General features: G+C 42.1%; 1 protein-coding gene across 3 annotated transcripts; it reads right to left on the reverse strand.

The window, feature by feature from the left end:
- Window positions 1-1,576: 1,576 nt before the first annotated feature.
- On the reverse strand, window positions 1,577-19,572 carry ENTPD6 (ectonucleoside triphosphate diphosphohydrolase 6). 3 transcript variants are annotated; one of them, XR_014562766.1, is made up of 15 exons: window positions 19,390-19,572; window positions 15,757-16,045; window positions 14,869-14,945; window positions 13,914-14,057; window positions 13,096-13,171; window positions 12,391-12,426; window positions 11,484-11,572; window positions 10,356-10,435; window positions 8,463-8,527; window positions 7,962-8,063; window positions 7,440-7,580; window positions 5,495-5,561; window positions 4,346-4,402; window positions 3,924-4,036; window positions 1,577-3,000 (listed from the first exon to the last, which is right to left on the reverse strand). XR_014562766.1 is itself a non-coding variant. In XM_083733632.1 (14 exons), exons 2-14 carry the CDS (start codon window positions 15,989-15,991, stop codon window positions 2,911-2,913), a joined length of 1,305 nt encoding a protein of 434 aa, XP_083589758.1. In that variant the 5' UTR covers window positions 15,992-16,045; window positions 19,390-19,548; the 3' UTR covers window positions 1,577-2,910. The 3 variants fall into 3 exon arrangements, 1 of the variants encoding a protein (XP_083589758.1); XR_014562767.1 differs by having other exon boundaries at window positions 7,174-7,580; window positions 19,390-19,548; XM_083733632.1 differs by lacking the exon at window positions 5,495-5,561 and having other exon boundaries at window positions 19,390-19,548.
- Between the last annotated feature and the right edge of the window lie 6,592 nt (window positions 19,573-26,164).

Below are 26,164 nucleotides of genomic sequence, written 5' to 3' on the forward strand. Positions count from 1 at the left end.
CAATAGACACAATACAAAGGGGTAGGGGAAGAGCGGTAAGGAAAAAGGAAAAAAATAAGTAAACCCAGGTTCCAGGACCATTGCATGAGAGTGTTCTGAGAAGATGGTCCCTGTGGGGCCAACAGAGATCCTCACCATCTCTTCTCCCAGTGCTCCCACCAGATAATCGAAAATGGCAGTTTAACATGCTGTGTAACTCGTTATTCACCTCCATGAATTGGAACAGTACAGGTGTTCACTTGCATTTTTTTAATTGACAGTAAAAATAATTTTTGAATATCCAAAATTCATTTGCACACATGCTACTTCAACAGACAAGCCAAGGACAATCAAACAACTGGAAGTTTTTTGCATTCAATTTGTTTTCTAACCTAAGAGTTGGTGCTTAAAATATTAACATTCCGTTAGCTACAGTGGCTCCTAGACCAGACCCTTCACAGCCTTAAAATGAAGTGCTCCATTAAGTATACAAGAACAGGATACCAGATGTACATTAGATACATCATTAGGAACCAAGTCAGGTTTTTTAAAAAGTAACTGTACAGCAGCAAGTGCAATTTTTGTCAGGACTGCAGGGGAGCAGAAGTTTAACTCTTTCTTCCTCTGCAGACTAAAACTTCACCTCCACCCACCCCTTTTAGCCCACAGGGGAAAGTTCCCCACTGACAACAATAAGAGTGTTTCCCTCTCAGGCTAACAGCAGCCTGTGGCAGGGAGGAAAGGCAGTTTTAAACTGGAATTGTGGTGGGGAAGGAAAAGGCTAAACTCCTTTTCCCTGTACACCACAATCCAAATGAAAATAAGTCCCCCTCTCCTCATGCTTCTTCATCTTCTTATTTAAATCAAACATGGTTCATAATGTGCAGTTTCACCATTAAGCTGTAGCCCTGTTTTCTGTAATCCATGTTCAAAAGAAAGTTAAATATATGGGGGTATGGCTCGCCTCTAAAAAATTAAACCTCGTCCAAGTATAATAAAACTTGGATTGAAGTTAAGAAAGACATGGAGAAATAGAACTGAGTTAACCTCGCAAAGTTAGGAAGAATATTTGCATTTAAAATGAATGTGTTATCAAAAATGATCTTCCTATTTCAATCAGAAATACCAACTGCTTTAAACAATGGAAAAAAGATATAACACATTTTGTCTAGCAAGAGAAAAAAACCTAGGGTTAAATACAATTTTTAAATTGGCACAAAGACTACGGGGGTGGGGTTTGCCCTGCTGGACCTAAAAATGTATTATGAGGCAGCCTGTCTGAGCTGGATGAAGGAGTGGATGGATTTGAAAGATGCAGGTATCTTGGACTTAAAAGGATTTGATCTACTGTATGGGTCGCAATGTTATCTGTATTATGATAAAGATGAAGTTCACAAGGGATTCTCTAATATGATCAGAAAGAGTCTGTATAGTGTCCGAGTAAGGCACAAGGATTTCCTAGAAGTAAGACTCCATGCTGGATATCCCAATGGAGGCAGTTGCTGTAAAAAAACTAAATATGGAAAAGAACTGGGGAATATACAGATATCTTCTTGAATTTAAAGAGGGTCCTTGGAAAAAAGGAAGAAATAGCAAGAATGGTCACAGGCTGGTTTTAATATTTTCAAGTAAACGAGATTTTTAAGAAAGACAGGTTTGGGGGCTGCTTGTTATCATTGGTAGGACAACCAATGGTTGGGTCACAACTGGGGTCTCCATCATGACAAAACCCACCTTCCAGCAGAGAGACACCAACATGCCATTGTAACTGCCAGAAGTTTGCTCTTAACCTTTCATTTAAAAATCAATTTGATTTCAGCACTAAGAATTCAGTGTGCTGCTATCAAGTGAGACACCAACTGGCTTCAGATTGTGGGAAAGGCCTTAAAACCACCAGAACACCGCCAAAATAACCCAGTATGGTACAGACTATGAAGAACAGAAATGCTGAGTTTCAGAAGATTAATCTCAATGCCTACTGGTAAAGTTGGACAAAGCAAAATATTTTTTTTAAAAGACACCATTTGTTAGTTTCTATTCATTTAAGAAAAATAAAGCAATTCTCCCAAATGCGCGCGCACACACTGCAATATAAAAGTCACACTTCTTTCTGAGACTAGGTTCAGAATGCTTGCTGGAAAGGCAAAAAGCCTGCCTGAGGATGATGTGCTTTTCTCATAGAGACTGTAGAACATGATAGAGAATGGCAGGTTTGGCTTGCTGTGAAGTTTCCTCCTGGTCAGCGGAGGAGCATGCAAGAAAGAGTTAACTCTTCCTGGAGGTAGAGTCAGCACTTGAGTGAAGGATCAGGTGATGCTGGACAGCTAGAAGGGGAGGAAACCTTCCTCAAGCTGCCTGTCATTGAAAAGCTGTGACAGCAAGGCTGACCAAATCCCTGATGACAAACACTGTAGAAATTCTGCAATGGAGGGAATGAACTGTCCCCAATACAGAAAACTAGGCAAATGTGGACAGAGGAGGAGAAAGAAGGTACCCCTGGCAGTCTGAAGAACATGACTATATTCTCATCATGAATCACAGGGTGATTTTTGCATTGATTCCATTTCAGCTCAGGTATGTTGCCCAAGGCTTGGATCTCAGCTGCCATGGCCTAGTCCTTTTCAGGACCACCATCCCTGACTTTAAGTGACACTTTTAGAAAGGTACACAATTTCACAGAGTAGTGGTATGTTAAGCTACCAAAAACTAGCACCTGAGTTCCCTGCTGAAAGAGGTCAAGGCCTTTTGAAATGTATTTATGAAATATAAACACACACACATGTATAGCTTTTACAGTAGTAGTCTTCCAGTAGTGCAGCTTCCAGTAGTCTCCGGTCCAAGGAACTGACCAGGTCCACACCTGCTTAGCTTCCACAATGCTGCCATATCACATCCTCCCAGACTCACTGCATCCCCAAGGCTCCAAAAGCCCTAATATTGCAGTTTGTGAAGTGAATCCATATAGTGAAGTATAGCTCCCAGAGCCCAGCTGGTTTCAGTGTTGTTGATTTTTCGAGCAAGCTAAAATGAAAAGTGGACAAAGATATTGGAAATGATTATGTTTCTCTTGCCTGCGTCACACATTCGTCACTTGGCCCCTCTGTACTTCATGATTTGCAGCTGTATATGCAAGCCAACTCTATTAAAATGTGTTTTGCCTCAGGTGATATGTAAGTTCTCCGAGTTTGTAGGAGCCATGATGGCCCATTCAGAAGTACAAGCTATCACTTGACATTTCAGTTAAATGATGAATATGCATGTGTGTACTAGCTCTCTAAATCAACAAGGTCATGTGATCCAATAGACACCTAGCTTACATAATGGGAAAAGGGGAAAGTCAATGGAGTACTCAAAATAAGTTCTGCATGTGTTAAAAATTAGTTTGCAAATTGCAGTGTGATTCGTAGTTGAAGAACTTGGTGTGCAATTGATGCTGGAGCTGTAATGTTCTGGGCAAAACTCCCTCCTTCCTGCAGAGTCCTCAGTCTCCCTCTTCCACTACTCCCACCCCCAGCACTTTGCGGTCTACTAACTGAAGCCCTTGTTGTCACAAGATGAAAAATATTTTAAAAAAACAAAACCGAGATTTCAAGATACTGCACAGGCAACTCTAAATGAGGAAATTTGCAAGTAGGGCTGTATTCAAAGTAGCACTACTTGAATATTCCATCAACACAAGGATTTCTGTTTGCACAATGGAATTCTCCTGTCACCTTAAATCTGTTCTAGGGGTTTCCCAGCCCTCTGCAGCAGATTTGGGGAGGGCATGAAGCATGAGCAGGAGAAAAAGAGGAGGGGAGATTTTATTATGCAAGCAGAAATCCTTGCACTCACAAGACATGTTAGTTGAATACTGCCGTATGTGCCTCCCTTTTCAAAACCTGCAGAATTAATGTTTGTTTTGTGAGATAACCTCTTCTCACATTTAGCTCTAAAATGATTACCTTAAGAACGTGGCTCTTTGGAAAGCCTAGTACTTCCAAAAGCAAACTGACATATGTGAGATCCATGCAGAGAAAAGGATGCTCTCCTTCTTGATCTTCCATGGTTTTACACACTTTGGGGATAGAAACAGAAAAATGAGCTGTAAAAAGCAGATTGTATTTCCACAATACTTTTGCCACTTGAGGTGTATAGTTTTAGGACCCTCCTTATTTTTCTAATGGTAAGTTTTTTAATACTGTCTTCAATATTGTGTTTTAATGTTGCAACCCACCCTGGAATCTTAGGGTGGGTAATTAATAATAGCAACAATGACATTTTCAGCGCTGGTCCTCAGGTGGGCTACAGTTTTAACTGTCAACCTCTTAATGATGCATTCCTTGTTCACACATAAGCAAGCAAATAGAAAGACGAAGTGGCTTACCATTCTTTGCAACAGCTTCAAATTCACCAACTGCTAGGGTTCCTCCTTTTTCATTATCTAAAGAGAGAAAAGGGGCTCTTCAGTTGTAGAGGAAGAGAAGAAGAGTTGTGCTGGAATAATACTCAGCCTACAGGTATTCTAAATGCATAATTCAAGCAGTAACTGCTCTGTGCATTTCAAACTGAACTTTTTAGCTTTGGGCTCAGTGAGGGAGGCAAACCCGCCTGGCTTTCAGACTGAACATAATTAAATGCTCCTCCATTCAGAAAAATGCACATGGAAAACTAGCATGCTGCGGGGGGGAGGGCAAAGATGTACACTGGTATATAGTGAGGTCTTCCTTCCCAAGATCTAACCTTCTACAGTGGTGCCCCGCAAGACGGAAAACCCGCTAGACGAAAGGGTTTTCGTTTTGGAGGTGCTTCGCAAAACGAATTTCCTATGGGCTTGCTTCGCAAGACGAAAATGTCTTGCGAGTTCCTGCGGGTTTTTTTCCTCCCCCCCCCTTTTTCTAAGCCGCTAATCAGCTGATCCGCTAAGCCGCTTATCAGCTGATCCGATAAGCCACTAATAGTGCTAATCCGCTAATGGGTTTGCTTCGCAAGACGAAAAAACTGCAAGATGAAGAGACTCGCGGAACAGATTCTTTTCGTCTTGCGAGGCACCACTGTACATGGATGAACATTCCTTTCTTTGAGTCCACAGTTGTAGTCCATTGTGGAACAGACGAAACTCAAGTTTATCATCAGTGAGATCCAGGCCCTTGCTAGAAGCAGAATCTACATAGTTTGTCTTGTATTGAGACTGAATAAGTTATTGGCTGCAGGTTGTGTTTGGTGCAGGGATAGCTTTTTTCTTTTCCCACCATAGCACAACTATCTAGCCAGAATGACCTCACATAAAAAGGAAAGAAAGAATGCATGCAAGCAAGCACAGGTTAAGAGGTTTTCTGTTCTCCTAATTAAATTGCTAGAGTGCACATCCAGGAAAGACACAGTCCTGAAGAAGGCAGGTACTTCTCTTTACATCCCACCACAAGAAGCCAGCTATGTCAACCGTACCGGTCACACTAATCCTGTCTCAATCTCTGCCAGCCATGTGGACCAGTTTTGGGGTGTGGAACAACATGAGTCAAAGCACCCTACATACCTTGACTGTGGGGATGGGAAGTACTGAGACAGAGCAGAGCTGTCTGGATGCATCACTGCTAATACTCCTAAGAATGACGGGAAAAACAGCAGACTTTGGCCACTGGAAGTGATGCCGCAAAATACACCTCTTAACAGTTTTGTGTTCAGTTGTAACAGTATGCTGGCAACAAAGAGGCTATGTTTACAGCCATCCCAGTTGTGCTAGAGAATCACATTATGCTCTTTCATTGTAATGTGATACAATAAGGACTGTGAAGAGCACAAATATGAAGCATAAACCAAGCCTTCCTGGGATCATTTTTGCATTCTCATTTTGTATTTTTCTGTTATGAACACACCTGGGATCTTTGGATGAAGGGTGGTATACAAATTTAAATAAACTAATATTAATAATAATAATAATATTTTTTGTCACTGACAGTGGGACTCCAGAGAGAGATTGAAGGAGGTCCTTGGGAAATTCAGGATGTTTAATGCTTCTTAGGAGTCAGAAGCAGGAGAAAATAAGTTTATATAAAGTTGACTTGTAGGAGCAGAAAGAATCAGAAGTCTATTGAATCAATACTCTTCCACGATACTTGGTTTTAGAAAATTGGCTAGTAGGGTTAACAGTGACAAATTTCAGAACTGGCCTCAACTCTGTTGCAGCCCATAACGAGTCCTGTAGCGCCATACACACTAAAAAATTGGTTGGGGCTTAAACTTTGATCATGGGCCAAAACCTATCTCAGAGATGCAAAAGTATGTTATCCTCAGTTGACGGACAGGGGTAAATGGAGTATTTGTTTCTGCATTTATTTATTGCATTTATGTTCTACCTTTTTTCTCCAAGGAGCTCAAGGTTGTGTACGCTGTTAATCCTCCTCATTTAATCTCCACAACAACCCTGTGAGGAAGGTTAGGCTGAGAGGCAGGAACTGGCCCAAGGTCACCCATGAGCTTTATGGCCAAGTGGGGATTTGAACCCTAGTCTCCAGGGTCCTTGGGATACGAGTGGCACTGTGGGTTAAACCACAGAGCCTAGGACTTGCCGATCAGAAGGTCAGCGGTTCGAATCCCCGCGATGGGGTGAGCTCCCATTGCTTGGTTCCTGCTCCTGCCAACCTAGCAGTTCGAAAGCATGTCAAAGTGCAAGTAGACAAATAGGGACCGCTCTGGCAGAAAGGTAAACGGCGTTTCCGTGCGCTGCTCTGGTTCGCCAGAAGCGGCTTAGTCATGCTGGCCACATGACCCGGAAGCTGTATGCCAGCTCCCTCGGTCAATAAAGCGAGATGAGCGCCGCAACCCCAGAGTCGGTCGCGACTGGACCTAATGGTCAGGGGTCCCTTTACCTTTACCCCCAGGGTCCTTGTCAAACACACTAACCACTATACAGCGCAGTATAGGAGAGGAGTATTATTACAAAGTGGAGTCAGTAATACAAAGTCTAAATGTGTGCACCATTACTATGCAGTGCTGAATGAAAGCAAACCCCCAGTGGGAAGAGTAAAAGAGCCAGTTAAATCTGCGAGTGACTCAGTTCCAACCGCATTTAAATTGATAGAGGGTACATTAACACCTAACAAAGAACAGCTACTTTCTGTAGCGAGCTAGTCACTCCCAATCTCTCTTCAGACCACTGTGTCATATCTACACATGAATTTTAGCTCAGCAATTTCATATGGGAGTTTGTCTCACTTTGGGAAGGGCCATAGCTCAGTGGCTCAGTGTCTGCCTTGCAAGCAGAAAGTTTCAGGTTCGATTCCCACTGGCATCTCCAAGTAAGGCTGGAAAAGACTCCTGCCTAAAATCCTGGTGGGCCGCTGCCAGCCAGTGTAGACAGTACTGAGCTAGATGGACCAAATGGTCTCTGTATAAGGCAGTTTCACATGTCCCTAAATCTCAAATAAGAACACTACTGCCAATCACCTTTATATTACTAGTGAAATCAAAAGCAATTTTACCTATTAAGCCAGCATCCACTGCCAAATCGTAATAGTAGGAAAAAGCATAAAAATCCAAATCCTTTACTTCATCTGTCCTATGAACCTTCGTGCTGATCAGTTTTGCTATTTCATCGGAACATGATTCGAAGAGAGGTTTTCCTAAAAGCAGGGGGGAAACACCCTTAATAATTCAACTTTAGTGATGACATTCAAGTATGTGAGATTTGCCGAGCAAACAGTTTTAGAACATTGTTCAATTGTAAACAAGTGAAGTTATAAGGACACCAAGCAGGCAACAGTACGTATCTAATATTACTTAACAGAAGTACGAAATCCCAGTATAGAGCATTCTGATCAAATAAGGACCCAATATCTCTAAAGTGTAATCACTGGCAGGGGCACAGAATTCAGTAAATTCTCCCCTTCCACTTTCAAAATTCTCTCCTTTCCCATGCCACTCTGGTGATTCCTGATCGAAGTTAATGGAGATACTGAAGGGAAATGTGCATTACCAAATTAAGAGATGACCAGTTACTATACCTGCCTTCTGCCCTTTAATTTTGTATATTATCTTGGCATGCTCCCATTCACCCTGGAAACCAGGCGATAAGCAGGAACTTGTAAGCTCTTCACCTTCCTTTACTGAAAAAGGGAAAAAAATGCACTGACACAAGGGGAGAGAGTTCATATGGAAATCTTGATCTTCCCCATCCACAAAGCATTTCCCTGTCCCTCTATTCAGCCACACAAATCTCAGAACATTTAAATCCTGTTCCTACAACTGCACAACCTGCATCCTTTACTTGAGAGGAAGCAGGAATCTTATCTTTCTCAGACAAAATGATCTAAATAGATATAATTTTAGCATCAATTTTCTAGCTATCAAGCAGACACAGTATAAAGAAAAGCTGGCAAGATCCCTAATCTACAAAGATGGGTTGCTATTTGGTTAAGTTATCTATATAGCACAAAGCTCAGGTTAAACAGAAGCATCTAAAAATCTAAAATCCCCACCACTCAAGCTTAATGTGAAATACTTACAGGCTTGACCTTCAACTCCTCCTAAAATTGCTAGCCGTGCCGACATCAATCCAAGTCCCAAGTAACTGGGGAGGAGGTAAAACATGATCAAACACAACACTCTTGGCACTGAGGCAGAGTTCATTTTTATTGTTACATGGTATCCATTAAGGGTCGTCTCTAAATACAGTGGTACCTCGGGTTACATATGCTTCAGGTTACATATGCTTCAGGTTACAGACTCCCAGAAATAGTACCCCAGAAATAGTACCCCTGGTTAAGAACTTTGCTTCAGGATGAGAACAGAAATTGTGCGGCGGTGGTGGTGCGGCAGCAGCGGGAGGCCCCATTAGCTAAAGTGGTGCCTCAGGTTAAAAACAGTTTCAGCTTAAGAACGGACCTCTGGAACGAATTAAGTACGTAACCAGAGGTACCACTGTAAATAATACACACACAGAAACAGAATCTGCTATTGGCAGCTATTAAGGTTTTAAACTGTCAGAAAATATGAACAATTGATTTTTGCGCCAGAGATAGAAACTATGTTTTACAGTGGTGCCTCGCAAGACGAAATTAATTCGTTCCGCAAGTTTTTTCTTCTTGCAAGTTTTTCGTCTTGCGAAGCACGGTTTCCCATAGGAATGCATTGAAAATCAATCAATGTGTTCCTATAGAGACCGTCCGGGGACAGAGGGGAAGGCGCGCGCCTTCCCCTCTCTCCCCGGACCCCTTTTGAACCAAGGGGCAGCAATGGGGAAAAGCGATCTTCCCCTCTGTCTCCTCTTTTGAAGCAAGGGGCGGCAACGGGGAGAAGATCGCTTCAATCCCCGAAGATCGCTTCAATCCCCGGAGATTGCGGGGCTGGCAACGGGGAGAAGCGATCTTCTCCCCGCCGCCCCTTGCTTCAAAAGAGGGGACAGAGGGGAAGGTGCGCGCCTTCCCCTCTCTCCCCGGACCCCTTTTGAACCAAGGGGCAGCAATGGAGAGAAGCGATCTTCTCCCCTCCGCCCCTTGCTTCAAAAGAGGGGACAGAGGGGAAGGTGCGCGCCTTCCCCTCTGTCCCCTCTTTTGAAGCAAGGGGCGGAGGGGAGAAGATCGCTTCTCCCCGTTGCCGCTCCTTGGTTCAAAAGGGGTCCGGGGACAGAGGGGAAGACGCGCTGCGCTTCCCCGCTATCCCTGGAGCTTGCGGGGCAAGCTTCGTTTTGCGAAGCAAGCCCATAGGGAGATGCGTCTTGCGAAGCGGCTAAGAAAACGAAAAACTCCTTCGTCTAGCGAGTTTTTTGTCTTCCGAGGCGTTCGTCTTGCGGGGCACCACTGTATATGAAAAAAAAGTGATCTCTTAGGATATACCAGGGTAAAGTGTGTATAAAAACGCATGTATTAGTGAAAGTATTGTACCAAACCAGAAATATTAGGGACTATCACTTTGTATAAATGTGTGTATTACGCAATTTTTAAAAAAAGTAGTACAGTATAAACACTGACAATTGGGAAACACTGGCCTGCAAGCACTCCAATTGGAGAACAGCCTTTACGGAAGGCGTCATGGACTTTGAAGACACTCAAACTCAGGATGTAATGGAAAAATGTGCTAAGAGGAAGGCACGCTTGGCAAACCCTTGCCATGATCAACTCGCACCTGGAAACCTATGTCCCCACTGTGGAAGGACGTGTGGATCCAGAATTGACCTCCACAGTCGCTTACAGACTCACTGTTAAGACTTTGTTCATGGAAGAGAATCTTACTCGGCTACGAGTGATTGCCAAAGAAGATAAAAGGAGAAATTTACAACTGAAATGCAGGTGAATTTTCACAAGGACCTTTAAAAATGGGGAAATGTGTTGAACGGAATTTTAGATGGAAAAATGAGAAACGAAAATGGATAGACTTGCCCATTCCTACTCACAACTAACCTGTGTGAATACAGCTGGTATGTGGTGTTAAACATCTGAAATGAAGTGATGCGACCAGCAGGGGAGCTCTCCAGGGCGGTCTATAAAGAGAAAGAAACTGAACACTCCATGAATGCTCCATACAAAGTAAAGCAGAATAATAAACTCAATGATTTCAGGAGTGTTGAACAAGAGTGTTCTGAAGGGTTTAGAACTTTATGGTCTTTATGTAGCCAGGCATCGTAAATACCATAAAAAAAATAAGCGGGAAAACTTGGCTTTGAGCATCCTATCAGGTTGAATGTAGAAAAAAGAATGTGCAGGTTATTGTGTGTGTTTGGAAACCTGATGAAATACCAACCCCTTTTAATGGCATTTTCCATTTCAAATAAATGACAAAGTGTGGCTCATACATGTTTAGAACTGGTAGTAGATCTGAAATATCTGAAAGTTTATTACATCTCTCTCTCACCTTTCCTTTAAGGAGCTCATATATTATTGTTGTTTTTAATTAATTAATTTATATTTTTCCGTTTTCCCATGACAGGGACTCAGGGGAAGTTCCATCCCTTCCCCCATTTTACCCTCACAACCACCCTATGAGGTAGGTCAGTTTAGGAATATCACTTATGATAAAGTATGACTGTTTCTTGTGGAGCTGGTGGTGCTCACGCCCATATGTTTTACACAGCAGCCACATGACACCCTCCTCAACAAAATGATGTTCCACGTTTCCTCCCCGCAACAACAACAATAACACAGAAACAGTAAGTCCAGATGAAGTGGTGGGTGGCAGGGATAAGGGGTGGCGTTTTGATGAGGGCATTCCGTGAACTCTGGAAAAACTTGCATGGATAAATAGCACCGAACAGTCCATATCACAAAGTTACTGAATCATACTAGGGTAAAAGTTCGTGTGTTCAGCTCTACAGCCTTAAAGCCCAGGGCAAAGTGTTGCCTTGAGGGGGGAAATGCCGGAATGAAAGGTCAACCTGCTTCTTCTCAAGCACAAAGTTCTGAATATACACTCCAAGCAATATGTTTGACACTCAAAAATCAAACTGGAAGCAGAGCAAAGGGAAAAAAGCAACACATCAATTGGTCGTTCATTACAACTGACATGACTAAGGGGACCCGTGTTCTTGTTACCTTAGTGCTTGGGCGAAATGTGATCTGAATTGAGCCACCTCCTAAATCCAGCATTCCTACACACCTCTTTCTTGGAGTATTCAAGCTATCTGAAATGTATTATTTAAAAAAACAAAGTTAATAGCGAGTTTAGTCATTATACCTCATGCACAGCATCTGCATGGAATTATGCTCTATGAACAAAATGTGAGATCCTATTAAATAACTTCTTTTAAAAGAGCAACCCTAACCATACCTACTCAGAAGTAGATAAGGGTTACTGTCTAAGAATTTTAAATGGGCATCTTTTAAAAATACATTTGCAAATATTACTTTTTTCAACAACTCAAAATAACTAGATGCTGAGTGAGAAATGTGTTATGTGTCACCCTGCTCTGAAACACTGCTAAATATTTGTACTTATGGTGCATATGCATTAAGTGTATTTTTGTATTACAATGTCATAACATACAGCTGTTTTATTTACCTCTATTGCCAACATATTACTTTATAAATGCAGATATGGTTTGAAAGCAGACCGTGTTCAGGAAGTTACAATCGTATTTGAACTTTTCTGGGAGTAAGCCCCATTGAACACAGCAGTACTTCCAAGTAAAAACGCATGAAATTACACTGAGAATCTTGTAGTTTTACAGAACAAAGCCAATTTATACACTTACTAAGCATGGCATATATTGCCACAAAATTGCTGCCCTGGGCTCCTTTGGGAGGAAGGGCAGAATATATATTTGATACATTGTTGTTGTTTAGTCATGTCCAACTCTTCGTGACCCCATGGACCAGACCACGGCAGGCACTCCTGTCTTCCACTGCCTCCTGCAGTTTGGTCAGACTCATATTTGAAACATAAATAATTATAAAACATAAGGCTCATCATTAACAAATCACAATTTACTTCTATAGATACCTGTTAAGAAGTTGACAGTGATCCATGCTGAAATACCTGGTTTTAAAAAAGTGAAATTATGTGAATAGACACAAAGTGGTTTTCCACTTATAGTAATCAATATAAATAATACATGAATGCATAAACTGGACATGTTTGCTCAGTTAGGGTCTCTCCAAACTGAACAAATGAGCAAGAAAATGGCAGAGAAGATTCATTAGTGTAAGCAAATGGAAGTGATGCATGCTGCGACAAATAGCTTATCTTCAGGGGAGAATTAATCCTATTATGCAGCCAAAATTGCAGCGCTTGCCCACACGGGGGAGGAATCGGCAGATTCTGGTGGACCCTGAGGTTTAAAAAAGTACAAATCTTAAGGAAAAAACCTAAGGGGGACCTCTCAAAACAGACCTGTAAGAACTCAGTGGCAGGGAGTGCTGTCTGGCTGAATGGAAAAAAACCTGACAACAAAGCTGGAGGAGGAATGGAAATTGCCTTGCCTTTGCTGGTCTTCGATTGCAAGTTCACTGAGACATGGACTTGCTGATTTGTTTGTTTCGCTCTGTACTTGCCACATGGAGATACAGCGCTGTGTAACTATTAAGCAGCAACAACAACTTCGCTGAGTTTCACAGAGGTTCAGATTTTATTGCTGAATTAAAACTAATTTTATGAAACGGCTGAAAAGAAAATTTGCTTAATTGCAGACAAGAACAAGATCCCTACCTTCATCTGTTCCATCCATTACAGAGACACAGTCACTCCTTACAAGGAACGGAGATTCTTGAAAGATGTCCTTTACCTAAATTTGAAATAAGACTAAATTTTTTAGTGTTTTAAAAAAGCAGCCTTCCACACCCACAAAAAAGCACGTACAGAATTTATAAACCATTTCCTGGTAGCAGCCCAGATGAAGATCACATTCTTATGGAGAAGTGGAGATTAACCATGCAAAACTGCTATGATAGGGTTTGGAAGCTTGCCTTTGTAGACACAGTAACACAGCATTTGCAGAGTAGTCAGAGGCGGTGTTACCGCAGATTTTTTTTTTATGATGACTCCCTTCATTTCTTTCATGAATTCCTCACCAGAAAACCTAGACTAGCTTCTGTTCACTTTTATTTTTGGTAAACTATGTTATCCTGGATTTTATCTTGATACTCTGGATTTTCTTCATTTAGCTATCATGTCACAGACTCCCCCCTCCAAGGTTTAAAGGTTGTTGCCAGCTTTGCAAGTCTGCTGTTGTAATCCATCCTGCATGTTTGGCATTTATAGATATACCTTTCGAAAATGCATAATGAGGAAGCACAGTTCATCTATGTATTTTATATTTCAGTCTCCAGACTGTTAACTGCACCCTGTCAGATAACAACTCATTTATGATGCAGCCATTCTTTGAGACTGTGCTGTTCATTTTTATGTCTCAAAGTTTATTAACTAGTGGACAGAAGCATGGATGTTGGATTATTTTGGCGAAACCGATAGCATAGTGTATATAATATGTGCAGCTAAAGTTACAAAAAACAGCAGAAGCAAAGTACCTTATCCAGCAATTTCTGTGCCTTTTCTTTTGGCAGCAGTCTTAAGCCAGCTGTTGCTTTAAGGACCAAAGGAGTGGACTTCCACAATTCCAGAGGAACATCTTCTTTAGCAACTGTCAGTAGTTCATTTATTCCTTGAGCACTCTGAAGAGATAGATAGATAGATAGATAGATAGATAGATAGATGATAGATAGATATGATAGATAGTTAATAAATAAATAAATAAATAAATAAATAAATAAATAAATGTGCTTCAATTTTAGCACTTAAAAAATGAAGACTTTGGTAGAGATACACACTAGTATTCATGTTTTGCTCATCACTTCCCATTTTCCAGTTTGAGATACATGAAGATCTTTTTTGCCACCACCATTCTGAGATCCTGCATCAGCCTTTAGCCAACATAAAGGAAGGGTAGAGAACCTCTGGCCTGAGGGCTAAAGGTGCAGGGAAGTTATAGAGGCCTCTCTAGGGCACGTCAGACTGTTTTGAGTACTTTGGTTCCAGCTGTTTGACATGTGTAGTCCTGAGTGCCAAGGCTAGGCTCCGTTCCTACCGCTCAGCAGTGACATTTTGAAGCTAAAAGAACCTCTAACTTATAACTTGGTCCTTTAGCACAACGTCACAACAGCCTTCACAGTGGAACTTCACAATGTTCTACAAACTGGTAGGACAAGCCTTTCAAAGCTGCAAATCCACAAGACTTGGGCATCTTGTTGAAGTATCAAGTGTAGTGCTATTTAACAGAATGTATGCACAGTATTTCTGTAACCTAGTGACTGGAAAAGTGTCAAACGCCACTGCCTATATGTTTACACAGTAAGTGTCTGTGTGTTCAGTGGTGCTTACTCCCAGGAAAATATGGATAGGATTGTAGCATAAATTGCTGAATTTTCACATTACAGAAAGTGAGAATCACAGACATATTCTCTTGACGAGTAAAGTTCAAATTACCTTATCAACACTGTCAGCATATGCAGAAAGTCCTGGTGTTAGTGCTCTGAATGTGGTATGGATTAATTTAGGAATTTCTGTTAAAGAAGTGCAAGAGAATTGAGTTAATCTACAATAAAAAAATGTATACACTGAAGGCCAAGATAACGCCACTGTCCAGGGATTAACGTGAAACCCTGCTACACAATATGGTTAACATTAATGGCTCATATGAACACTGTAATTAGGCTGCATCATCTGAAGGCAATGTTCAAATTCAGCCTTTGAATTAGATCTCAGCTAAGCTCCTCCATCCCCACAGATATCAGTGGCTCCAGGTTAGGTGTATAGAATAAAATTTAAGATAAAGAACTAGCTATTGGCTATGTTTCACTAGCAACACATCCCTTTCATCCTGAAGTAATGAAACCTTGCAAACTACTGTATGTTGCCATAATACAGGTAACACAACAGAACTGGTCTGAGGACCTATGTCTTCACACCTAAAACCTGAATAGCACTTACAGAGCCTCTTGTGCCTACTCACACATTTTATCTTAAGACTCTTACAAAATGCAGGCTCCTGGCTTTATCAGCAACCATTTTTCTCTCTCCTTGCCCCCACTTAGAATCATAGAATCATAGAGTTGGAAGAGACCACAAGGGCCATCGAGTCCAACCCCCTGCCAAGCAGGAAACACCATCAGAGCACTCCTGACATATGGTTGTCAAGCCTCTGCTTAAAGACCTCCAAAGAAGGAGACTCCACCACACTCCTGATGATCTAGCCTGATGAAGAACTGTTGAGAACTCAAAAACTTGTATGCTGTCCTGCGACATTTCAGTTGCTCTAATAAAGGTACTGTCCCAATACAAATTTTGCAGTTTAACTGAAATATGTTAGCCTACCTTTTGGCTTTTGTGTGAATTTGAATACATGTATTCGAGTCCCAGTGCTTCCAGCATCAAACATAATTCCATAAAGAACTTCCTGATCTGTTCTTGACGTTTCACTTTTGAGCTGGCTTTCCAAATCATTGATGGCAGCTTTTGTTTTAAAGTCCAAATGCCATTTTACATATACCGCATAAATAGCAGCACAGGTAAAAACTGCGAAAGCGTAGAGCGGTTTTGGTATCTTCATAGCGTCCGTTAATCTTTCTTGCTTCACTTAAAACTGGAGTTATGCATGATGCCTCTGCATTTAAAAACAAATAATTATACACTAAAGTAACACCAACATAAACTTAACAGACAAATACTGAGAAAGCTGATGTATGATGTGGCTATTTCCATCCACTGCTCTTTTTCAATATTCACTCAAAAATATCTATCAAACTGAAACTGCTGAAAGATCCTGCTCACTAAGAAAAAGTTACCAGAACCTATTTGTTAAATGCAAAGTATCCTGAAAGACTGCTTAACCTGAAAATATGTGGGAATCATCCATCCTAGCCTCGATACAGCACAAAATTTTGATATTTTCTTTGCGTCTTTAGTCTTGAAGAATCATTTGCCATATAAAAAGTTACAGGTGTGACATAAAGATGCCCACTGATTAAAAAGTGCCTTAATATTTAGAATTATGAAGATATCCCTAAAGATAGACCATTTAATTTTTTTAAACTACGAAGACTGGTCTTCAAAAACTTGTTTATGCTATAGAATTACACAATGAAAGAACAAGGTCATACTTTGCAATTAGACCGACATTATTAGACCAATAATTAATTTATTAGACGGGAAAAGGACAATTAAGATCTACACAGAAATGTCACCTGTATTTAACTGTAAGAACTCTAGGGCTAGGAACCTATGAGCTAACTGAAAATGGAAATGCCTGAAACCTTATTTTTAAAAATAATACACTAAAATTTTTCGACACATTGTGTTGAACACAAGTGAGGGGGTGCAAGAGAAAATGGTAGAATACCAATATGAACACAAGTGTATATGGTTAAGATAATGAAGCTAGCTTATTGAGACAGAACAAAAAAAATTCCTTCCAGTAGCACCTTAAAGACCAACTAAGTCAGTTCTTGGTATGAGCTTTCGTGTGCATGCACACTTCTTCAGATACACATGCACACGAAAGCTCATACCAAGAACTGACTTAGTTGGTCTTTAAGGTGCTACTGGAAGGATTTTTTTTTTGTTTTGACTATGGCAGACCAACACGGCTACCTATCTGTTATTGAGACAGGTTATTACAAGTCTTTAAAAAGTCTTCTGTACTGGCCAAACAGTATGTTAAAGGTTTTTTTTAAAAAAAATTATCAAAGCATCTTAAAAAATGATGTGGATACAAAGTTATACTGGCCCCAAACTCTGGGCCAGATTCAATTAACCTGTTGTGCTGCTAATGGAAGCCAGCACAAAAACTCCCGCTAATGCAAAGGGACTTCTCCCCGACTCCTTCTGTGCCAAATATGCTCCAAAATGTCAGGAAAAACCCCAGCATTGGGGGGGGGGGGGAGGAAATGGGAGATTGCTACATCCAGCAAGCAGAAACACTTTTGCTGACAGAACAATTGCATTAGTACAATCTTGAAAACCATCCTTTGAATTTATGACCTTTTGTGTTTCACTACAACTTGAAACACGTCTCTTGCATCAACCAACCACATTCAGAATAAAGGTTTCACAAACTGCCTCTTTCAGTTAGAATATGGTGGGTATATTATGAGGGTCATTACCTTCAGGTTTACAAGTTCCTTCCTCTGTTTACAAAAGGACTGTCTTGTTTATCTTTATACTTGTTCTCCACCTAGAAAGGAACCTGTGTGCTTTGCCTAAGGACGCTGTGTATTCTGGTACAGTTCATCTCCAAGAACACAGGCCTTTTCATGAAAGAGCAAAACATGGCTACTAGATTTAGATTTTTAGCCTGCACCATTTGAGGAGCCCAATTCAGTAATAAAGGGAGAACAACCCTCCTCCCAAACAGAGCAATTCAATTCTCTTTGAGAACTAGTTGTAAAACTAATTTTCAGGTGTGGTGTAAATTGTTTACTCATGGCTATGGCAAAGTCAATTTAACAAGGTCCGGGAAAGAAACTGGAAAATATGATTAAAAGTAATGTTTAACAGTCTATTAAGGTGACTTGAAGATTGTAGGGCCCCAAGAATTAAATCCTTGTCTGAAATGGAATCTGTTCTCTTGCCTTACAGAGGAATTAAGATAACCATCAACAGCAAGGACATGCAAATATGGAAGTTGCACATGCATACTTGCATCAAGGCTCTAGGTCAGACTTTATTTAAGTTACCACTGAACTGCTGCTTGCATTTTCTGCACCTGCAATTGGAATGCAAAACCTACGATGCCTAAGATGCACGTTCTGTTGAAAAATGCTTCTCTTCTGCTCTCTGTGCTGCATTAACCAACACACTGCAGACCGGAAAGCAATCTTAGGATGTAAAAATCCTGTCAAGTTAGAGTGGAACAAAATTAACAATTTAACTAGTTATTTTAATTTAATATCAATTAAAAATAGACTGTTTAAAATTAAAGTTGAATTCAAGCATGCTAAATCTTTCTTAAAAACGGAATTTAACAGCCCACTATTAAGTACCAATGGTAAGAGGTCCCTTTACCTTTATTAAGTACCAAGTAAAACATAGTCTTTCACTGCAAATGAATAACCATGGAGAAAACACGTTTTTGAGGTCAATATACTAAATTAGCAGAGGGTCAAGGGTTATCTAGTCCAGCATCCTGTTCTCACAGCTGCCAACTAGGTGCCTGTGGGAAATCATATTCAGAAGCATTACTATCTCTGACCCTGGAGGCAGAACACAGCCACCATAGCTAGTTGCCAGCCTCCTCCTCCTCCATGAATTTGTCTAATTGTCTTTTAAAGCCATTCAAGTTGGTGGCAAACACGACATCCTGTGGGAGCGAATTCTGTAATTTAGCAACACACGGCGTGAAGTACCTTCTTTTGTCTGTCCACGCGAGTCCTGGTGTTAGGAGAGGCAGAGAAACCCACTTTCTTCTCCTATCGCGCTGCCTCTTAGTCGCCTTCTCTCTGAATTAACAAGGCGCAAACGCTGCGACCTTCCCTTTTGCTGCCGACTGCAAGAAACCTACCCAACTGAAAGCCACCTCAAACAAGGGGTCACCGCCACATCTTGTGGCAGTGAGTTCCACAGTGGAGCAGCTTCCTAGCGACAAGCTGCACCTGCCAGAACATCCTCCTCATCCCACCGACCCACCCCGCCCTCCTTCACAGCCAGTCACTTTTTTTAAAAAAAAAAGGGGGCTCGGGAAGAGTCCTCTCTCCTCCTGCACCCTTAACACCCCCCCCCACCGAATTTAGCGCCCTCCGAGTATGCGACGCGGCTCCATGAGGACTAGCCTATTGCAAAGTACGTGTCGTAAGCTGACGGCGGCTTTCTCTCAGCCTTCTCGCAAGACGCATTACGGGAGGGAACGCTGCGCCCCCTCCGCCAGCCCCCTCCGCCAGCCCGCACGGACTGGAAGCCCCTTCCCCGGGCTCGCCTCAGTCGGAGGAAGGGTGGGAGACGCGCCCGACTCACCTCAAGCTGGCAGCTCAGCCGTTCGGAAGCCCCTTCGGCTCCCCGGCCACTCACGCTAACTGAGGCCTCCATTTCCCATCCTGCCCTCGCACTCGACGGTTGCCCGTTTGGCGCGAGGGGAGCTTAGTGGGCGGGGCAGGCCGGAGGGAGCCACGCATGCGCGCGCTTATAACTGCGTCGTGTCCTTCGCCTCCTCAGTCGGCTTTGGGGCGCAAGAGGGGGAGGTCCTGTCGTCTCGCGCCTCCTGGTCCTATCGCGAGGTGACGGAGCTGCCTTCAGGGACGGGCAGGGCAGGCCGGCGTCTGCCCGCCCGCCAGCCAGCCAACAGGCGGCTGCCTGTAGTGTAGTAGGATCTGGCAGTCACTCCGTAGGGAGCGAGCTTTTGGGTCTCACAGAACTCCTCCTCAGGCGCTGGAGGATGACACGAGGATATTGATTATTAAGTGGGGAGCGAAAAACACATTGCTGGAAATCGGCTCGGAATCGGCTAGCCTTTCCCCCAGCGAAAGCTCTGGCGCCTGCTTCTTTGCTGTTGTTTAGTCGTGTCCGACTCTTCGTGACCCTATGGACCAGAGCATGCCAGGCACTCCTGTCTTCCACTGCCTCCTGCGGTTTGGTCAAACTCATGCTGGTAGTTTCGAGAACACTGTGCAACCATCTCGTCCTCTGTCGTCCCCTTCTCCTTGTGCCCTCCATCTTTCCCAACATCAGGGTCTTTTCCAGGGAGTCTTCTCTTCTCATGAGGTGGCCAAAGTATTGGAGTCTCAGCTTCAGGATCTGTCCTTCCAGTGAGCACCCGGGGCTGATTTTCTTAAGAATGGATAGGTTTGATCTTCTTTGCAGTCCATGGGACTCTCAAGAGTCTCCTCCAGCACCATAATTCAAAAGCATCAATTCGTTGGCGATCAGCCTTCTTTATGGTCCAGCTCTCACTTCCATAAATCACTACTGGGAAAACCATAGCTTTAACTATACGGACCTTTGTTGGCAAGGTGATGTCTCTGCTCACACTAGACTGCATAAAAATTGCCCGAGGTACCACTGTATGGTCTGGAGGAGACTCTTGAGAGTCCCGTGGACTGCAAGATCAAACCTATCTATTCTGAAGGAAATTAGCCCTGAGTGCTCACTGGAAGGACAGATCCTGAAGCTGAGGCTCCAATACTTTGGCCACCTCATGAGAAGACTAGACTCCCTGGAAAAGACCCTGATGCTGGGAAAGATGGAGGGCACAAGGAGAAGGGGACGGCAGAGGACGAGATGGTTGGACAGTGTTCTCGAAGCTACCAACATGAGTTTGACCAAACTGCGGGAGGCAGTGGAAGACAGGAGTGCCTGGCGTGCTCTGGTCCATGGGGTCACGAAGAGTCCGACACGACTAAACAACAAGTACAGTACAGTATCTGATATTGCCTGTGGTATTATGACATCTAGTGGCTATAACTGGAAATAACCACTAGAAAATTTGCCAGTGAGAATATAAGATCCCGGTTGGATCACACCAAAAGAGATCTAGTCGAGCAACCTCTTCCTATATTAGGCAACCAGTACTCTTCCCAAGTGTGATTCCCCAGCTACTGGTGTACTGAGGCACACCATCTCTAATTTGGAGCTATCATGCCTAGTAATTTCATTGATAATTTCATTGGCCTCTGGGTCAAGAGACAATGGAGTGTGCCTCTGGGGGTGAAGCTAGGCATTAGCAGCACTAAAGTGACCTCCCCGGGGTACAGGCCTGGGCAGTGTATATGGACGTCCTGGACTGCCCAGATGCCAAGACCCCCTCTTGACCTCACTGATGTGGTCCAAAGGCAAGCAGAGCAAATGTGTGTAATCCTTTTTCAAAGCTGTCCAAGTTCGTTGCCTTCACTACATGTTGTGGGACTTAATTCAAGAGTTTTAACTATGCATTGTGTAAATAAATAGTTTATTTTGTCTGTTGAATGGTTCTGTGATCTAATATTATGAGAGATGCAGAGAATTTTCTCTCATCCACTTTCTCAACACAATGGTAACTTTAAACATTTATGTCAGTTCCCCGCTTACTTGCCTTATTCTAAAGTAAAAAGTTCCAGATGTTGTAACCTTTCCCCATACTCCACTCTCTTGGTCCTTTTGGTTGAACCTATCCTGGTATTCCAAATGTGGCAACACCATAGATTTGTATAACACCTTCATGATATTGGCAGTTTTATTTTCAATCTGTTACCTTATGATGCCTAAGATAGATTTTGCCCTGCCATACATTGGGTTGACATTTTCACTGAGCTATCCACTACAACCCCAAGGGCTCATTTATGCTTCTTTGGCTACATGTCTCATCCTTACACATTCTAAATGCAGAAAATTATTGTTCAGTCACAGGAAAACAAGCCCCTTCTTGTATAGTGGAATTATGTAGGGGTGCATATGGGTAGAGAAATTCAAGATACAGAACTATGTGGTTTTGGAATTCCTAACTAAACACCAATTTTGTTGGTTTTGTGACTTGGACCATCTGAGTTTCAGTGGAACTTGCTACCAAGTCATTGTGCACGGGTCATTCTTAACTTGAAATCATGAAATGTGATGTCAAAGTGCTCATTGTTCTATTCTTTAAGGTTCTTCAACCAATAAAACAGTTTTTAACCAACAGGGGGCAACATTTTGCTATGCAAACTTACATTTCGACTCCTGCTTGTTATTAAGTGCGTAGGCTGAGTCCTTTTATTTGGAACAGAATTATCTTCACATTTGCGTGTGCGAACCAAGCTGCTAGTGCTTTCAGACTGCCTTTCATAGTGCAGGTTGGGAAGGTCTGTAGCTCAGTGGAGAACACAGGTATCAGGTTAAGTTCTTAACATTCCCAATTAAACTTCAAATGAAAGTTACACCTGCTGAGATTATCTCTTCTACACAACAATTAAAAATGCAGGAGTCCTGTTTTCTTTTGCATCTGGACACCCTATTTTTTATTTATTTACAAAAATATAAATGTATATATTGCCCACTCAGGAACCACCTCCCCACAGAGCCTTCATCTTCACAGGCTCTAGCCTAAGTTTATTGACCCTCATCCAGTCCACCACTGCATTCAGGCATTGGTCCAGAACTTGCACAGCCACATTCAGATATTATGAAGAAACCAAGCAGCATGTCATCAGCATATTGATAATACTCTGCTCCAAAACCCATAACAGCCATTCCCATCCGCTTCATGTAGAGATGTTAAAGAGCATCAGGGACAAATTGTGGGTGGGGGGAATCATTGGGATGATTGTGTGTAGAGAAAGAGCTCAATACTCCCTGCCACTTCAGCCCATTTACACTGCAGGGTTGCCATATTTTGAAGAGCAGAAAAGAGGACACATTTGCTGACTTCTACTTCTAACTTTGGATCTTTATGATGACTCAGTTGACATACCCATGAAAAAGAGGACGTATGGCAACCCTAATTTACAGTTATGGTTGCTCTTCTGCTGCTTTAGGGATGTGGGAGACTGAAATAAAGGGAATGCTATTTGGATGAAAAAGGCTTGTGATAGAATTGATTCCTAAAGAGGAGAGAGAGACCATAGAGACAGAAATGCTAGAGCAATCTATGCAGGCCATGGTCACTCAGAATAGGAGTGTGATAGACCATCTACACTTGGGGAACTTGGCACCTATTCCACTGAATTAAAAGTCAGGTTTTCTGAGCTTGCTAAATAGGGAAAACATGAGGAGTGTGTATGTTTTCTTCATAACATCATGCAAGTGGCCTGTAAAAAGCAAGTGAACACAGTGTGGCTATTTAATATTAAATGTGTGAAAGCAGCTGTTGTATTTTTTGCCTTTTGAGTATTACAAGGTGAATGGTGGGCATGATTCAGCACTTTCAAGTCTCATGAGTTTCAAACGGAGACTGAAACATGTAGATTAGGCAACAGCAACACATCCATGTGTAATCAGTGACACTCACTACTGAGTAAACATTTAAAGGAGTAAATTGAAGTCAGTTTGGCTTTTTGTAACAGGCAACCAAATCCCATGCACATTTACACAGAAATCGTTCAGTGAAGCAAGTAGAGATTGGTGGTGCGCTGCTGCAGTCCTATGAACACTTTAGGAATGAGTTCTTTTGAACTCAGAAGAGCTTACGTTTGAATAAGCATGTGATCAGAGTGCAAAATGTGTAAAGCAGGCTGGCAAAACATAAATAGACTGACATCAGGATTAAGGCTGAGCAGGCCTCCCCTCCCTTAAAAAGCAAGCTGGATCAAAGCCCCTAAGCAGCAGAATAGAGTGTTATGGTGTTTGTCCAGCAAAACCTTCAGCTTCTTAGCTAGCCTTTGCCTCTTTAACTTTTAACACGCTTCTCCAATTAAGCTCTGGCCCTCAATTAATCATTAAGATGACAGAACTGAAGAGTCAGGCACAGCTGCTGCAATTTGATTTATCCACCAAGCAGACCTGTTGATGAGGGGAGAAACATTGGCTTTAATTTAGAGTGAATTGGGTCTGAGGATTTGGTCGGTTGTTGTTGTTGTGATGAACTGGAACCTCGTCTTTTCCAGCTTTGACAGCGGGAAGATCTTGATGTGATTTGTGTGGGCTCTTCCAAGGCTTGACGTTTTTCTCTGAACAAGGCTATAGTCATTATATTGGACGTGCCAGTACTAATAATTTAGGCTCCCTCTCTTTCAGTTCTTCTTTAAAAGATAGTATCTTTTGCTTTCAAAGATAAAAGAAATAATAGGCATACAGCATTCTGGTCTTTCATTCACCAAGAAATAATCCTACTTGTTACTAGGCTCTTTGCTAACAAATGCAAGGGCTAACAAGACTTTATATTTTCAACTTCTGTTAAATAATAATAATAACAAATAATTGTTGTTGTTTAGTCGTTTAGTCGTGTCCGACTCTTCGTGACCCCATGGACCAGAGCATGCCAGGCACTCCTGTCTTCCACTGCCTCCCACAGTTTGGTCAACAAATAATTAGATATTAATAAAATTTAAAATTCCAAAACCCTTATCCACCAAGGCGAGGCATATGCGTTTATTGACCAGAACACTGGTATCCACAAAAAACTTTTTTTTTTACTGCAATAAACCAGTGATAGCTCAATTTAGTTGCTGTATGGAAATTGGAAAGTGATAATCTCAGAAGGAAGAGCGTTACAGTGCAGATAGCTTTTGGTTTGGGAAGAGCTCCTTTGATCCTCCCCCAAAGAGCAACAGTTGTCAAGAAAAGCCTGATCAAATGTAAACTCTCCCTCTCATATTCCCCAAGGATGAAGCCACACTAGGTAATAGTAAATAGGTAGGAGTTGAATTGTCCAAAAAAGACCAAGCTAGGCTGGAGACTGGCTCCAGCTAACCTATTGCTGACCCATCTCCCATGAAAAGCATTCCCATTGCTAGAATGCTCCCACGAGTAGCTTGGGTTTGAAATTTACCAAACCAAAGTGATATGCCCCTCCAGCTCTCTATTCATTACTTCAATTAACAATCAGTCTCCTGAAAAATGCCCCAATCTGTTTCACGGGGAGGTGCGTGGAAAATCTATGAGCCAAGCCAATTAGCATCCCGTTTGTGGCTCTCTGGGGAATTTAATTGGAGCTACTTGGTTGATCGAAGGCCCAATAACATTTTCATTTTGTTAGGGAGAATGCAAGGTTTGTTAAATGAGCAGATTCCCTTAAGGCCCATCTGCGGATCGGCATTTCCAGGCCAGAAGGGGCAATAAGGCAAGCGTGCTTTTTTTGCATGCACATGGCTTCTGTATTCCCGGGACCAGGCTACAGCAGCTGGACACAAACAGAACAAGCCTTTGCCACCCGGGGTGGGCGTTACAGCTTCTGCACTAAATTGTTGCACACATGAGCAGGCCCATTGTCTCCTTTTAAAAGGGCATTTCAACTGCCCATTACCAGGCAGCCGCCAGACAACAAAAGGGATGCAGCCTCTGTATGGACAACCTGTCTGCTGAACATATTGTTAGGGGGCAATTAATTTGCAAATTGCCTGTTTGTAAATTCAGGCCTGAATCAGTTACCTTCCTCTCCCCAAAGCGTGCTTTCATTTTCAATTACGATTGTTGTTGTTTCTCCCCTCCCTTCATAAAAGGAAGTCCCATGAATAAGTAGGGTAATCTGATGAGGAGCACTGAACAAAAAGGGTAATTGTTTCTGCCCTGACAAGTGGAAGAAGAAACAGCTTTAAGCAGAGCTTTTTTCTGGGGGGGACGCACGGGTACGCGTACCCCTAAACATTTTGTGAATCTCTGTACTTTTGTCCATTTACTATATTTATTTTCCCTAATTTGAACTATAAAATGGTGTTTTTCTTGAGTCAAAATGAGAGTACCCATAAACATTTTTTAAAGGAAAAAAAGCACTGGCTTTAAGGGGGGGAAACGGAAGGGGGAACTATATACATAACACTTTCTGCTTGTATCTTAGACTGGAGTCAGAGAATAATTTTTGAAGTGATTTGAAGATGGCATGATTCACCCACCATTCCTCTTGTATTACAATATTTTCTTTTGACTGGCTATTATTTCTAGTCAAGTACGTTTTGCAGGTTTTTGAAGTGCTGCAAAGAATTTGCAAACAAGCAATATAATAGAGGAGTGTTCAAGCCATGTGGGATGATGCTTCATCATACAATATTTAATGCTGAAAAAAATTGTCTCCAGCTTGAATATATTGAAGGAAAATGGTCTGTTTTGCCTGTAATGGAAAACAAAGGTTTCTGCCTTTGTGAATGAACTGCAGCAAACTCTTTCTTCACCTTCTATCAGAGGAGCAGAT

Source organism: Podarcis gaigeae (assembly GCF_964106915.1).
Source record: "Podarcis gaigeae genome assembly, chromosome: 3".
NCBI classification, from domain to species: domain Eukaryota; kingdom Metazoa; phylum Chordata; class Lepidosauria; order Squamata; family Lacertidae; genus Podarcis; species Podarcis gaigeae.